Source organism: Haemaphysalis longicornis, unplaced genomic scaffold (genome assembly GCF_048455015.1).
Source record: "Haemaphysalis longicornis isolate Haplotype H1 unplaced genomic scaffold, Haemaphysalis longicornis Haplotype H1 scaffold_3, whole genome shotgun sequence".
Lineage (NCBI taxonomy): Eukaryota > Metazoa > Arthropoda > Arachnida > Ixodida > Ixodidae > Haemaphysalis > Haemaphysalis longicornis.
In genome coordinates this window covers 57,083,904-57,100,063 of record NW_027526335.1, presented here as the reverse complement: position 1 = coordinate 57,100,063, position 16,160 = coordinate 57,083,904, and the positions used below count along the sequence as shown (strand labels likewise).

At 47.4% G+C, this 16,160-nt stretch overlaps 1 protein-coding gene across 1 annotated transcript in view; it reads right to left on the bottom strand.

The window, feature by feature from the left end:
- LOC144173263 (uncharacterized) overlaps nt 1-16,160 on the bottom strand; it is a 59,074-nt gene that overhangs the window by 17,257 nt on the left and 25,657 nt on the right. Inside the window, exons 3-6 of the mRNA XM_077701750.1 lie at nt 14,925-14,945; nt 8,942-9,054; nt 7,025-7,159; nt 5,189-5,305 (exon numbers count right to left, since the gene is read on the bottom strand). Of these exons, the coding sequence (XP_077557876.1) occupies nt 5,189-5,305; nt 7,025-7,159; nt 8,942-9,054; nt 14,925-14,945 (386 nt within the window). The remainder of the gene's footprint in view (nt 1-5,188; nt 5,306-7,024; nt 7,160-8,941; nt 9,055-14,924; nt 14,946-16,160) is intronic.

Genomic DNA, 16,160 nt, shown 5'->3' with positions numbered 1-16,160 from the left:
TGCTGTCGAACAAGTTAATCAAGCCGTGCGAAGGAAGCGCACAATTGATGTGAAGCTGCGCCAAAACTGGCCCAAAACAACCGTTGCTACAGCAGACGACAAAGCCATACCACCGAAGCGCCCGCTGGCCCTCCGCGCGGGGAACGCTGGGTAAATTCGCCACGCCATCTACAGTGTGCTCCGTGAGAGAGAGGCGCGCAGTAGTGGATGGCTCTAGATTAATTTTGACCATCTGGGGACCTGTAATGTGCGCCGAAATCTCCAGCGCACGGGCGTTTTTGCTTTTCACCTCCATCAGAAAAGCGGCCGCTGCGGCCGGGAGTCGAACCCGCCACCTTGAGCTCAGCAGCACAACGCCATAGCCACTGAGCCACCGCAGCGGCTAAAGTGTGGGCTCGAGCAGCACAGAACAGGGCCGGTTGGAGGCCAATGGGAGAGGCCTTCGTCCTGCAGTGTACCTGAGTAAGCTGATGATGATAATTACGATGATGATTATGATGACGATGACGATGTTACCAAGTTATAAACCTGTCGCCCTCAAAAATAATTATTTTTAGACCAGCTGGTGTCGCCGCTAAATGTGTTGTGTTTCATGATTTATCGCTTGTTGTCCCCTCACCTCTCGTGTGTATGTTGTGCGTACCAACGCTATCGCTTTGCCCTTTATAAGTAGCACAAGGTTCACTAAGAGCCTATTCGGAAAGGGGCAGAATCTACGTGTCATGCTAGGGATTACTTCCGGATTCCCAAAGGAAAAAAAAAGTTGGTAAATTGATTGATTGATTGATTGATTGATTGATTGATTGATTGATTGATTGATTGATTGATTGATTGATTGATTGATTGATTGATTGATTGATTCAAACAGGCAGTAGTTCCGGTCGGTGGCGATATCGGGCCTCAGGTGTTCGAGAAGAGCAAGTGAAGAAAAAAAATTCCCGTGCCTTCCCGCGAGGGGAACACGAGTAAATGCAGAGCATTGGGGGTCGTTAAAGCCGCGTAAAGTCGCGTTAGGGTGGGTAGTTTGGTCGTAGTTGCGTTGGTGTTGGTTTGGGGTAGAGAGAGGAGAGTAAAGTAGCGTTAGGGTGGAGCGAGCGTCAACCAAGGAAGGAAGAAGCAACGCAGTGACTGAAGCACGAGCGACCGCTAGCCGCTTTATATTTGGAGCCGGCGCAGTAGAGGGAGAGCAGTACGGGGGGGAGAGCGCGCATGCACAAGCAGCGCGCGCCCTTCCACGCCCCACCGCGCTGCTATCACGCACCTATTACGCCGAGACCGCGACGGAGCGAACGGGCTGTCTACGACGCATGCGCGCGCCAGCTGCTGTTGAGAGAGAGGAGGGAAGGAGGAGAGGCGCACCTGCTGCGGACGTGGAGCTGTTGACGCCGTCCGACGCAGGAAGAGGCGAGGCTAAGAAATGCTCTGCATTTAAAACATTTGTCAGCAGCAAAGACCAGTCCGGAAGCGGGATCGGCTACCTACACTCCAGATGTTAGTAGAAGCAGGTGTAACGCACACACACGCATACCCACGCACACGCAAACAACAATCACATGAACCCATACATACAGAAAGTATGATAACGCGGAACATTTGCAGTGCTCGCTACAAACCACCGCCGTGGACAAAGGACAAGTCCTTTTGTAGCTCACGCTGCACTATTCACGCACTCCCGCTGCGCCACTGTTTACGATATGGGTGCCCCCCTTTATATTACATGGCTGCCAGCTTCTGTCGCTATTTCTCTCGAGCAAGGCTTCAGTTCTTTGTTCCCGGCACAGGTTTTATTGCATTACTTCTTAAGACGCACCGCTGTCATAAATAACGTCGGAAGATGTGAAATCCCATCCAAGGAAAGGTAAGGTAAAGCGCGCTGCTCGGAGAGCTTAAACTCGCTGCTGATACCGCTTGCTTCCATACCAAGTTCCTAAGTGGCACTCCATGCTTCATGTCATTTTTAATTGCAGGCTACTATGGAAGCGCCTGGAAGACTCCATTTATCGTCCAACACTCCTTCTCTAAGATCACTAGCCCGGTGTAGGGGGATTTTCTATGTTTTTGCCCTTGGGGCAGGGCCTGCCTTGAGGAGGTTGGGCGGCTAAACCGGGGGTGCGTGGTCCTGATTTATCATCGCGATCCACTCACACCAACGTTTGCGTTTGCCTAATAGAACGGTACTCTCACTTATAGAAAAGACTGAGTTGAAAGAGCTTACTTATATAAAGAAAAAGACCAAAGCTATCAAATAAAGTCCAGTGTCTACAAAATAAGAGATGCGAGAAATTATGAGTGTGAAACTCGGTCCCGCAGGGCGTGAAATCCTCATTTTTCAAAATGCTGTTGTGCTGATAACGTCACGCGAGTCTTGGCGGTACAATGCCTAGTTCGCGGGTCACTGAAAAATGATTGGGAACCGCTTTTCAGCGAACTTCCAAGAAGGTGCGAAGGCAGGCTCAAGCGAAGGGCTCAGCGCACCCGAAAAAAAGACACAACTTGAGATGCCTTATTATACTGTACCGTGGGGTTAATCAAGACCGCACACTGCCCTAAGAAGCAGTGTGCCTGCCCCACACCACCGACTTGATAAGCAGGCCATAAAGGTCAAACCCTCCGCCTCGAACCTCTCCTTGCGATTGGCCAGTCTCGCACCCTCTTCCGGCCGCCCTATTCTGACGCTTTTTAAACACAAACAATCCACACCAAGAGACTGGAAAAATCACCACAGCAAAGCAACTCAACACTAAGGCTTTCTTCTTGTTTAGTGGGCGTTCTGACGCGCTTGCTGAGGTTGTTTAACACCTTCCAGACAAGAGGAAGGCATCTGCATGAACTTGTCGCATCTGTATTGCAATAACTATAGCTAGCGTCACTAAATAAGCTACCCTTAAGAGTACCGCCACTTCGTGCACCCGGAAGCGTCTGGGGGCCATTTTGTTTGTGGCTTGCAGAGTTGCCATCTCTTTTTAGATCCGGAGCAAGATCAGGGTAGACCCCTTACCGAGAAACATGAACCCGGAATACAACAAGGGAAGAAGGAATGCGAGAGCCATGGCCCTCATCGACCTACACGCCAAAGACGGACACGCGCGGTACGTGGACGCGGCCGAATATCAACGAGAGGCTTTCGCCGCAGATGTCATCGAAGCGTCCACGGGTGCCGTGAGGACGGCGGCGAGCGTCAGATGCACCAAGGCGGAATGCGCGGAGGAGGTCGCCATCGCCCTGGCCATCGCCTACACAGACTGCCGCATGGTGCTGAGCGATTCGAGAACGGCGGTGCGCAACTACGCCAAGGGACGCATCTGTGAAGAGGCCGCGCGCGTGTTGCGTGGAGTCAAATTGGAAGAAAAAAATTGGCTGCGTATCTGCTCCTTTCGTTGCAAATGCCGTGAAAAGACGATAGTCTTTATCAGCTTTTGCGAAGTAAATGCCTCCCTTCGCTTTCCCGCTCACCTCTCATGTTGTTCCTCTTGCGTCGCGCTCCTCCCAAGGTAAAGACGCCAAAGGTTTGCTTAAATCATTTTAAATTTCCCGCGTTCCACTGCTCCAAACCGGGTGACTCGATGCGAACGCTGCCGTACGGCGAAGACGCGCGTTAATCGAGGCGCCCTACTTCAGCGTTTATAGAACCGCGTTTCCCTACTCCACGTGCGTTGCAAGCAGAACGTGGAACCTACCTAGTGGAACCTTGCGTAACTGTTGCCGGTTGATTTCTTAAAATGGCCCCAGAAGCTATAGTGGCGCGGGCGACAGCAGGCGACGGCGGAGTGAATTCTTTTTCTGCAGTTGATGAAGTATTTATTTCGCAAATTCAAGCATGTTTGATTTTTTTATAAAGGAACACAGCAAATATCACTTCTGTATTGATTTGTTGTCTCATATTTGCGTAATGTCTTGTTCTTCTTCAACAATGTTGACAAGTATGAACTTTCCACCGGACATAGACGGGTTCATTTAGCTGTGACTATATAAGACTATTTCGAAGGCATTGTTTTGCTTTGGCCGGGTGGCTGAATCGGGTCACAGACAGACAGACAGACGGACAGACAGACAGACATACAGACATACAGACAGACCAAAATTTCTGGGTTTAAGTAGCCCAAGAAAGACTATCGTCTTTAAAAGAGTGAGGGTCAAGTGGTTCCCGGCGCATGCGGGCGAGTGCGCGTCGGCGAGAAACGCGAACCACAACGAGACGGCACACGTGGCGGCACGAGCTCTAACCAACCGCGCCCCCGCGACCGACCGTCCCGCGTGGTTCGGAGCCAAAGACCGCATGACGGACAACGGCGAGATCACGAAGGCCTACCGCCTGGCTCGCAGAGTTCTCCAACCCCCGCACACGGGGCTGAGCCGGGCGGAGGCCGTACTTCTAACACAGCTACAGACCGGGTCGCTACCCACCCCGGCCTTGATGCATCGTATGTACCCTGAAGCGTACCCGACCGACAGGTGCAAGGTGTGCCGTAGGGAGACGGCCGACCAGTACCATATCCTGTGGGACTGCTCAAAACAACCGGAGGAAGCGGCATCGAGAAAAATCCCGCCGCGGCTGGAAGACGCCGCGAAGAGCTACGACCACGAACATCAACTCTGGGCCGTCCAGCAGGTCCTGAGGGCGCTCGAAAGGCACGAGACTCGTGAGCCGTCAACGGCGAGCGGATGGCTCGGGCCGAGTAACGGCTAACCCCTAGGACGACGCCGGGCCCGCGTCACGGCGCACAAAAACGCCGATCTGCAGGCACAAGTAAAGTTTACTCCAATCCAATCCAATCCCAATGAAACCGCCGCCGGTTGTGACGGGAAGACTCCGGAAGCAGAGAGAGAGAGAGAGAGAGAGAGAGAGAGAGAGAGAGAGAGAGAGAGAGAGAGAGAGAGGAAGGAGAGGCGCCCAGAAACAAAATGGCTGCGCCATTATGTAAACAAATATCACGTGGTGCCGACCGACCAATGAAAATCCTGGCGGCACATAACAATGAGTGAAAAGAGTGCCCATACTCTAAAGCCTTCATTTAGTGACGCTAACTATAGCTTGCAGGTGCCATTTCACTGCGCAGACGTATTTTGAATATCTAGGTTATAAGGATTTGGAAGGAGCGAATAGTTCTCTAACTACCTCAACGCACTAAAATGTGAAGGCCTTCTCTCCACGTGAGTGGCGTTTTTGCTGCTGCGGTCGGTCACTCACCTCCTTGTAGGTGCACCGGCAGGAGCCGTTGGGTGCGCAGCGGGCGTTGAGCAGCGGCTTGGAAGTGTCCATGCGGCACTGCCTGTCGCACTTAATGATGCTGCACGGTTGGTGCGGCTGCGCCGGGGAGGAGAACGCGTTAATGACTCGCCCGGGATTAGCGACGCTAATTGCGAACGCAGATGGTCGTCGAGGAAAAGAGGCAACAGCGACATGCAGGGAGCCCACACTGTGCGAGGATTTAGAGAAACCGTAGCAGTTGTCACGGAACGGTGTTGATTGGGCAATAGAGAGTTTTAGCAGTCCGTCTGTTCCGTCGTGTACGTAGTTACCGTGCTGACCGGGACCCGTCTGCGCCTGCGCGCGCGCGGAAGGGCGAGGAGGCGCACCCCACCATGACGAATGCGTGGTCACGGGGAAGGCCGGCCCGTGGAACTAATCCCCCTACCGCGACGAACGGGTCCCGGTCAACACGGTAACTACGTACACGACGGAACAGACGGACTGCTAAAACTCTCTAATATCATGTACGGGGTTCCTTTTGTTTTCTTGTTCTGTCGCGACAAGGATATTCTGTTGCAACGATGATAGAGACGAGAGGGTGACGGACATCAATAGGTGGAGTATGTTAGTTCAGAAGTAGGCGATGGGCGTTATCGCTATGCGTTCTTGGAAGCGTGTGATTTTAGTAAAGTTTGCCTTACTTGATTGGCAGATTAGGAAAACTGAAGCGCGAGTCACCAAGCCGGAGTGTTCATGTCAGGTGTTGAGCGAAATAGTTGTTTTGGCGTTTGGTGGCTGTTTACTTGTTTGCGGGGGTGTTTTATGCAATGCAAGTCTTGCTCAGCTTTTTTAAAAGTTTGGTATCACTAGAGTAACAATGTGTAGCTTTTTTTCATGAGAAATTGTAAGAAAAAAAACATTCGGTGGTTGCCTCAGTTAAGCTGTTGCCTATATGCCAGCTTTTTTTAATTTGTTTGGAAAGCCTGATGTTTGCAGTTACCGGATGTTTCAAGATGTTGAAATCTATTACACGCAGAGGATAATAATTGGTTTATGACAAAATATTTTTTTCGTGAATTTTGATGACGTTTTGTTCTTGGAAAATTTCTCTGGTTGCTATGTGCATCTTATGTTCCGGAGTGAATAGCGGGTAAGTAATTTCGGAAAATGTTTTTCTGCAAGAGGTATAGCTTGTTTTCCTTTTGATGTGTACTGTTTTCAGGGATGGTTACCATTGGGAGCACACTTATTTTGTTTATTGCAATACAACAAGAGCAAACCAAAAATAAAGCGGACTTGTTGACATAAATGTTATCACCTGAACTGAAGCAGTCTAAGGTACGCTACTGAAAAAAAAAAAAAAAGCAGGGTGCTGAAAACATGTTAAACCTTCTCCCCGCTTGTAATATTTTTACAGTGAAGGCTAAATCTAAATATCATCTTAAAAGTGGCATGATAAATTTTTCTACCTGCTTATACGTTCGAAAATGCGCACAAAGCACCTATCACGAGAATTAACTTTCGCCGGAAAGATTTTCAGAAGTTCCTTGAAAATAATTTGTGTGCACAAAATAAAAAAACTTCTGTCCTCTACGATTTTTATTTTTTGTTGTAGTCTCTGAATACTCGATCAAATCTATTTCTTCGCTAAAACAGCGCTTAGGACGGCGAGCTAAATCTAAAAGCCTCATCGACAACCAATGTTAAGTAATGGCTAAATGTACCCACCGAAGAGCACGCTAGTTGCAAGGCTTGCAAAGAAGGGAGCACAAACACTCCTTTTTTGTGTGCTAGGGGCTGACAAAGGAGAATATGCATGGCGGCGACACGTACCGGCTGTAGCCACTCGCACTTGCAAGTTCCCGCGGTACTGCAGTGAGCCCTGACAACGGCAGTGTTGTACTCTCGGCAGGTCTCCAGGCAGCGCGCGTTATTGCAAATCAAGCCCTGGGGTCCGGCAGGGAAACTCTGCGATATCAGGCCCAGGCAGCCGTTAAGCACGGCTCTCGGAATTCCCCCCTTGCCACACTCTCTTTTACGCCCGTTATTAGGTGAGGCGGGCGAGGGAAATCAATTGGTCTCTGCGAAGGAAAGTTTCACATCCACCTCAATGCAGCCATACAGATACAAAGGAAAGCTATACAGCTTTCTCAGGAACTTCGCAGTCGTCCTGGTCCAGGATTAATTCGTCCTGGTCCAGGGTTCAGATTCGTCCTGGTCCACGATTCAGATTACTGGTTCAGGAATCCTGGTTCCGGAGTCCTGGTTCAGATCCGTCCTGGTCCAAAATTCGTCCTGCTCCAGGATTCAGATTCATCCTTGTCCAGTCCTGAGACAGCTGTACAGCTTTCCTTTGTAGCCGTATGGCTGCATTGAGGTGGATGTCAAACTTTCCTTCGCAGAAACGTACTCCACCTTGGGGATTCCCCCTAAATCTGGTCGATTAAATTGGTTTCTGTAACCGGACCTTCAGAGGAAGAGCGGAGCAGTGAATGGACGGAGGGAAGGGAAGGTGGAACACGAGAAATGGGTCTAATTCGTCGGGAAGCACAGCAGAAAGGCAAGTGGTTGTTAAGAATGCGAACGTCCATTCGCCGACAGCATTAACGCCCCTCACAAGAGAAATAAAAACACATTGGAATAGTTTTATTTTGTTTTAGGCTTAGGCTAAGTATCTTTTCTCTGTTTTTATTTCAATATATTTTTAGGCGGTCTGAAATTGTAATTGGGGAATTGACGAAGCACATACGCAAAAATGCTGACCTAAGCACGCGAAGACCGAAGTTTTTCGGTCGTTAACTATTTTTTCGTGGGTTGATACGGCCACCAATCAAGTAAAGAGAGGACTGCACAAATCAGTGTCTTATATTTTGTGGTTTTCGTATTTTTATACACTGATGTCATCGTTCTTGCGGCCTGATGGCGACAGGAAAGGAAAGTACGCTTCCCCTGCTTTCTGCGAAGACAATGCAACAATAATGCGCCATTAAGTTGCGGGATGATTTCGTGCTGTCCTTATAGGTGACAGATACCTTCTAATTTTCGGCAAGGTGAGAGTACCTCGCAAGCGGCACGCCGCTATATTCAAACCAAGAAAAACTCTTGGTGGCGCACGTCTGATTACATGCTTTGAAGGCTAAAACGTTGTCTTTGCCTGGCGATACTTATCAAAGACTTCATTACTGCTACATCACTTTGCGTCTCTTCATTCGCTTTCGTTTCTCTGACTCTTGGAGCAAAATACTTCGACGGGCAGACTCGCGACACTTTACGCCACACCTCCCATGGAATCAGAGTCCTCCGTGGTTGGGGGGCAGCTGGCCTACTCGCGTGCCGTCACGTTCGCCTGTCACGTGATACGACGTCAGTGCCACAAGCACTAGACTAAACTTTGTACCGCCACTGCAGGGGGGCTGAAGTCACGCAGTGATAACGCACCCGGAGCCCAGGTTGGTGACCCGGGTTCAATTCTCGCAAGGACCCAAACGACTTTTTCTTATTGTTTACACCGATGGCCACTTTGTACATCAGACAACATCAACGGCGGTTTCTCGAACAATGGGGAACTTAAGGCTTTCACCTTAAGCCAGAGCAAACAGTGACAGCGGGAATGCAGCAGCGGTGTCTTACGTTTGCACCTGTCTCCCGCGTATTATCCTCCCGTCTGCACCGTATAGTCCACGTCAACACCTCAGCGTACGTGTTAGGTCGTAACTAATGCAGCGTTGGTCGACGCAACACCAAACTCACCGCTCCGGGACCGGGGCCGCAGACGCAGCCCGTCGGTGTGCACGCTCCCCCTGCAGCTCCCGTACCCTGGCACTGTGCGAGGCATGCCCCAGGGATGCACCCTGCGCCTTGTCCTGTTTGCGCGCGTGCGACGAAGTAATTAAAAAAAAGCAATTACCGAGTCTAACAGCAAAGATCGATCTCCAGGTGCAACTTTCCTCTTCGGACCTTGTGTGCACAGGCATTACTCGACAAAACAGATAAAGTAGGGTGTTATGCTGCAACTCCCTCGCGAAGTTTGCCCCTTGACGGCGCCGTTCACGAAGCAGGTACTTAGGCTGAACCACGCGGGGGCCTTGCCCTCGCACGCGTAATTAATTGTACCTCGCTTTATCAGGTTTATAAGCAGCACTGGGTCGTCTGGGGCCCAGCTTCGTGCACGCTTACGTGCATATTACCGACGCTCATGGGCTAATTGCGCGTAATTTCTGTAGCTACGCCAAGATTCATTAGCTATACCACTACTGCAACAGCAGTATACGTGCAATAATTAACGCAACGGATCACACGGACCGCGCCCCGTAATGGTAAATGCAGTGGGATTACCCAAGAAAAAGGGAGAGAGAGTAGTTTCATTGCAAGAAGAGAAAACACAGAGATGTCGGCCTGATGAAACGGGATTCTCCAAAGCATGGCGAAGGTTCGAAAGTTCAAATAAATTGTCAAGGTTGCACGTGGAAGCTGTCACCGTGTTTTGGTTGTCGCAATGGGTTAATGAAATTGTGTTGTGCAGCTGTTCAACATCAACAACAACAAAAAAAACAGCGAAACTGTTACACGCTACTGTCGTCTGCACGTTTCCCTGCCCTACTCACCAGGTACAGAGCTTCCTTCTGTTAGCGCGGATGAACAACCTCGCACAAAAACGTTTCATTCGTTCGTTATTGGCAGAGGAAGGAAGCAGGTTCGATAAAGGCTACAGATTTAATGGTTTGCTTGTGAACAAATAGAACGCCGTTTGTAATCGACGAACAAAAAAAAAACCATGAAGACTGTGATTTTTTGGATGAAAAAGGTCTAATGTTTGTTCGAACGTGTAACGTTGCTGTCACTGTGTTTTTACATGATTAAGCATTTCTGCGTGGACTCATCGAGAATCCCATCTGTTCGCAAGTAACGCTTAATTAGTCACATCTTCGCTTCGTACGAAAATTCTGTTAATAAATGGCTCTAAGGCCTTCATATTTTGATGTAAATCGCTTCTATTTCTCCTAAAATGTCTTTCCGCAATGCACTTCTGTATAGTAGTGAAGACAACGTTATATGACATTCGTCTACAGCGTTTTTATTGAGATACATGGGGTCTCATGGAGGAATTTAATGTAAGGCCGCAGGGCCAACATATTCAGTACAAAACCTGTTATATTGTCTCCGAGAAAATGTCTTTCCAGTAATGAGTTGTGTAAAGTAGTGGAGTTAACTTTTATGGGGCTTCGTGTGGCGTTTTATTGGGATTTCAGGGTCCTCGAAGGTACCTAACAAAAGGTGATGCGGCTTTCGTACTCCAATTACAGGCTCCTTATATATCACCCAAAAAGTCTTCAAAGCAATGAGATCGTTTATGGCAGTGAAGATAACCCTATAAGGGGCATTGGTATGTAGCGGTTTACATGGATTCGTGAAGTCTGATGCAGGTAGTTAACAAAAAGCCTTGGAGTTTTCCTGCTTCGATATCAAACTGCCTATATTTTCCTCGAAAATTTTTTTCCAGCAGTGTGGCTCTTTATAGCAGTGAAGTTGAGCTGAAAGGAGCTCCGTGTGCAGCAAAGCGGCTTAGGCGTTTATCCGACAATTTTCATCTGGGAGTTTCTGCATTTCCTTTTTTTGTTGTTGTTGTCTTGCTTGGAATGCTTTGTTATCCATTCGCCACTCCCATTTTGGTTAACTTGGTGGTAGAACGAAAACAAATAAATAAATAACTAGATAAATCAGGTTGCCCGTATTTTCTATATTAAAGTCAAAACACACTAAAGGGTATCTCAGGCCTGTGATTTAATTGACCGAGACAAAAGTCTCAAGAACTGTAGGATTACTGTAATGTCAAAATCCTGATGTCGATCTAGTCTTGTGGTTTGCCGCTGCCCCAACATATCCTGATGGCAGGATGATACCAAAAGGTTAAAAAGAACCATGGATTAGATGTTTAAATCGCATATGTTGTCAATGTGAGCACTTGTTATGGAAGGTGTTGAGTGTTGTGGTTTCCGCTTACCGAGAGACCAGTCGAATACTTGGATGATGTGAAGAAAGCAAGAGGCGAGGCACGCCACATTACACACCGATTATTAAACACTGTGCATTCCTTCATTCGTACATTTGCGGCGCACACGGCTTTGCAGATGAAATATTGTATAAGCAATTTTTTAGGTTAAATAGCATGATTAAGCTAAGAACAATGCTTCAAGTAAGTTGTGAGAGTTTTAGAAAACTCTTTGTATTGTTTTTCTCGGGAATGTAACAGTAACCAGCATTTCCAACAACATGTGTATTTGTAGATAATGTTACGTACTCCAAGAAATACGTATATCAACACTCCTCGCAGTAGTTATGTCACATCAACATAACACATGTGCACTTTTGGACTTGCTAAAATATGCATCCCGCATTCACAGTATCGGTTAAAATCGTACATAGTGCGTATTTATTTTTTTTAGGCGATAAGTAAAAATAAAGCGAATACCCGAGAACACTTAAAGCACTTCTTATTGGCGGTGAAATGTTTGAGTGGCGCCCCTTGGCTCTGACGTCGGCTTAGGGACTCGTGCCGCTGTCGTCTGCTACACTCCGCTTGTGAGGGGCAGCAGTGCCTGTGCTAGAAATCGCCCGCTTTGTTGCTTTAGTACATTAAAAAGCGCATTTCTAGTAATTCAGTGTTTTGTGCCTGCTTCTGAAAACTCTGAATAATTTCAAGCTGTATCCCCACAAGCTTGCAGCACACGAGCAGAGAGAGAACAACTTTATTCAGAAAATCGGTCAGAAGATCCTGTGCAACTCGTCCTTTCTAGCTTATTCGCGAGGTTCAGCGCTCAGAGCTTCTCGATAAGTATCCAAAATGCGTAGGCTTCCATACAGTATTTTTGGGACGCTCTTATGAAGACTCAACAGTGTAATGCTACGTACACACGCATCGCAAAGCAGGAAATAGAGTGGCTGTCTTCTATTTCTTTCGTTGTTGTTGACTTGTATCAGATGAATGTTTTTTTTTCTGTGCCCAACGCACTCATCTTTCTGCACCGTAATAAACGTTTTATTAGTAGGTTTTGGGATCTTTGGGAGGCTCACAAAGATGGTGTGGATATTTTATGCAGGGTGTATAGCATACATTTCCTTCTTCACAAATTGGCTTTCTTTATGGCTGTGTGTAAGAAGGTGCATATCCGCAGCGTGAGTGGTTTATTCACATGCAAATTCAATGAGAAAGTTTGTGGTGCGCCACCGCTACTGCACCCCAGACAACGTTGTCCGAAGTACTCAAAGATAGGTGGCTTTAGTGCTCCGAATTTCTATCCTAACCATCGTTATCATAACGAACTGACTTTCAACCCGAACAAGTATGACATGCTTACGGCGTTGAAGGCCTGATAGTCCCGCTAATGAACGCAATAAATAGTATACGTGCATGCATTACAAGGATCGAAACCAATGAATATTTCCAAGCAGCTGTTTATTGTTTTCCAACCCTTCCAGGCCTAAAAAACAAATCTTGGTCTACTTGGGATGGCGTTCTATGAATTGAATAAATTACTCTTACTCTCTTGTCCTGGACTGAGGACACAGCTCACTAATCAGCTCGATTTTACGGTTAAATAAAGTTTTCTTCTGCTCCTACTACTCCTCTTGAGTGTATTTTCGTAATAACGCATATATGGGGAAGATATGGCTGAGGGAAATGGGCGGAAATATCCTCCCAGGTCTTAACAAACATCATGTTACCGTATCTTTACTGTAGACGTTACTCGTTTTTCTAATTAAACCTCCATACTGGTTAGAAGCCTGATATAAAACCAGCACGTGCCTGTACACACAGTACAGTAGGTTATTCGGAACTCAACCTACATTTTTTTTTTGCGTGCCATAGTGCATGTCGGCATACTTTCATGCCATGAGAACGTAAAGTGAGGAGATACAATACTTTCGAGCATTCGGCAAGTTTGAAAAAAAACTGTTTTACTTTGAAAAAAAGTTTAAAAAATCTGCTTGAAAAGAAAGTTTGAAAAAAAAAAACTGATTACCAGGGATCGTAATGCCTTTTGCCAAAGCCGACAGCCCCGAAGTCATGGAATTTGTTTTGGTCTTGTATTTTCGCTGTTGTCGGTTACTAGCAGCTGGCTTTTCCCTTTCTTCGAAAGACTGCCGAATTCAGAAGCTCAGCGGCCAAGCTCCGACTTTTCGCGCTCCGCACAGGACCGGCTTCGGAAGGAATGGGGCGACGCCGACGATGTTTCTTCCGGAGTGGTATCAAAAACTATACTTTAACTCACGCCTTGAGCTAGTGTATGCGATTTTAAGCATATTATTATGATAAGAAATTGCCCACACGCAAAATCTGGTGCGGACAAGCATTAAGAGTTAACTGAGCGCAATGCGACAGCAGGGAGAGAAAGCCCGAGTGAAGCAGACGACAAATGCGAGAATCCCTAAGCTGACGCCACGGAGGCGCGCGTCGCAGCGCCGCCCGTGGTCGCGCACACCGCCAATAGGTTGCGAATGCGAAGGCTATGCCCAATTGAATGCCTCTGAGGGCTCGCTAATTTTGTGATGTCAGAAATATCCTCGAGGTTTTCTGCGTGCGTCCTCGAGTTTTGCTATTAGAGAGAGAGAGAGAGAAAATAATTATTTACTGGTTGTTGGTGCGAAACGCGCTATAAAACGCGTCGCAGTCAATGTGCATGCCCAGACGTTCGATTTTTAACTGTGCGAAGATATGTTGCAGAACATTTCATAGCTATTTCGAGTTTAGTATCCCAACCTAACAGTTTCCTAATGTTGCTCTTCCAAAGGCTCATAGAAGCTCAAATTGGCAGTATTTTGGAACACTGCGTTTGTTAACAAATATAAACTACTGGTATGGCTAAAAACAAATATGAATCTATACCAAGTTCCCAATGCAAAGAACGTGACATGGTCTGCTTCAAACATGCACTCATAAAATCGTGCCCTCATCTCACTGATTTCCTAATTGTCACAATCAGCGCTCGTCGAGCGCTGGGTTCCCGAGTCTCGTGCTGACCTCCGTGACACCTACGCTGGGCAGCCTGTCCAAGGTATACGAAAGGTCGCTGCCTTCCCATACTGTCATGAGCAGTCACAAGCCTTATGTAACGCGGCAAGGTGCTCCGACGTCCAAGAAATCTTTTCTGCAACCATCTAGCTCTCAGTGCTTTGCATAACGAACAATGTGGAGACAACTCAAAATATGATTAAGATAAGGATCACAGAATGTTCTGCTGCCTATGCGGGAGGTGCGGTTTATGTAATTACAGAGCTGTGGAGAACGGTAAATAGGAAAAATCTTATTTGGAAATGTTTGATTGATAGGTAGTGGAAGAACTCTAACAATGTCAGAAACGCGCTTGACAGAAAAGTGTGCGAGGGCTTCTTGCACTGTAAACAGACAGACAAGCAGACAGACAGACAAAGAGACGTGGAAAACAAAAGAAAAACAAAAAAAATATTTTTGGTAGCAAACACTCTAAATCTGGTTATTCCACGCGGATAACCTTTCCCCATGGAGGCTCCTAAAGCAATCAAAACAGGCCGCACAAACATTGCGTGCCTGTTAGATGAGGATAGGCATTGAAAGTGTATTAGTGTGCCTTCCGTGGTTTCAGTCTGAAAGACCAAGCGAACTCTGGCTCCATGCTAGGTGATAATCCCCACCGGAACGTAGCGAACTTTCCGAAGAGTTTAAGAGAGCAAGGCTTATGAGGCCCAGTAAACTTACCAGAAGCTTTTGCAATCATTGCTGTTGTAAAAAAAGTGGGAAGAAAAAGCACGAGGAAATAATTAGATTCCAACAATTTTTTTTTGCATTAAGGGAGTAATCAGCACCATCAAGGTAAGAACAGCGGAAAACAGAACTTCCGATACATGCTTCACCATTTGTTGTCTATGTAGTGACTAATCAAACTGCGTACTCAGAAATGACACTCTATTCATACGCTTTCATCCTATGCGCAAGACCGCATCTGTTATGCACGTTCCCTTTAGTGTGCAAGATGTCTGTGAATTTTCGGCGTTGTGATGATGTCGCACTTGAAGCTGGGACTTCATGTGCCAGTACGTATGGTTTGCACGTGAAGCCCATTGTTCTAAGGACACCTAATCACTTATTGACTTTAATTCCAAATCGAGCGTCGTTGAGTGTTCCACGGTACTGGGGGCGCCACCATGTTCCTTGTAGGCGATTGGAGCAGGAGCTGCAGCGCCGGCTGTGAATGCGGCGGCGCTCCACAAATCATTGGTGATTGCTGCGCCTCTGAGTGAGGCCAATGATAACACGCACCTCCTCCTCCCACAGCGCCGCCAGCAGCTGTGCTGGCCCCTTAGCAACAATGAAGCCGTTGCTGTAGAGACACATGATGTGGAAGCACTACAGCACGGCTTGGGAGAGCGACCGGCCTGATCCGGCGCACGTCACTCAACGACTTCCGGTTGAGCAATACGCGACATCTTTTTTTGCGCTCATTGCTCACGAGAAGTGCTTAAAGGAGCCGTGAGGACAAAATACAAGTTTGGCTCACTGACGAAATTGCCTTGTCCCGATTACAATGATGCCCACTTTATCGCAAACTTCAAACAAGTAATCGAGATATCATCGAAAACATGGGAAGCAGTGGCGACTACCTAGCCACTTTCCGGCAACGTTTCTCTGACGTCACAGGATTTTGTTTGTGCGATTGGCGGCCGCCTACCTGAGCCACTATTAAGAAACATGACTGGGCAATTGTGGTGGGGCCTTTAGATCCATTTCATCGTATCACTTGAATGATAACGTGCAGGTTACACACCGATAACTATGTTTTAGGGCTGGCCAGTATTACGTCACTCTGTCACGAATTTGAAGGCCTTTCGAAATTTGTTGAGTTTTTTTTTTTGTCAGGAAATCATCTTTAATGGATGGAATGGAGCTAAGCGAGAGACCAAATGCTATTTATTTTAAACTGAACAAAGTTCTATT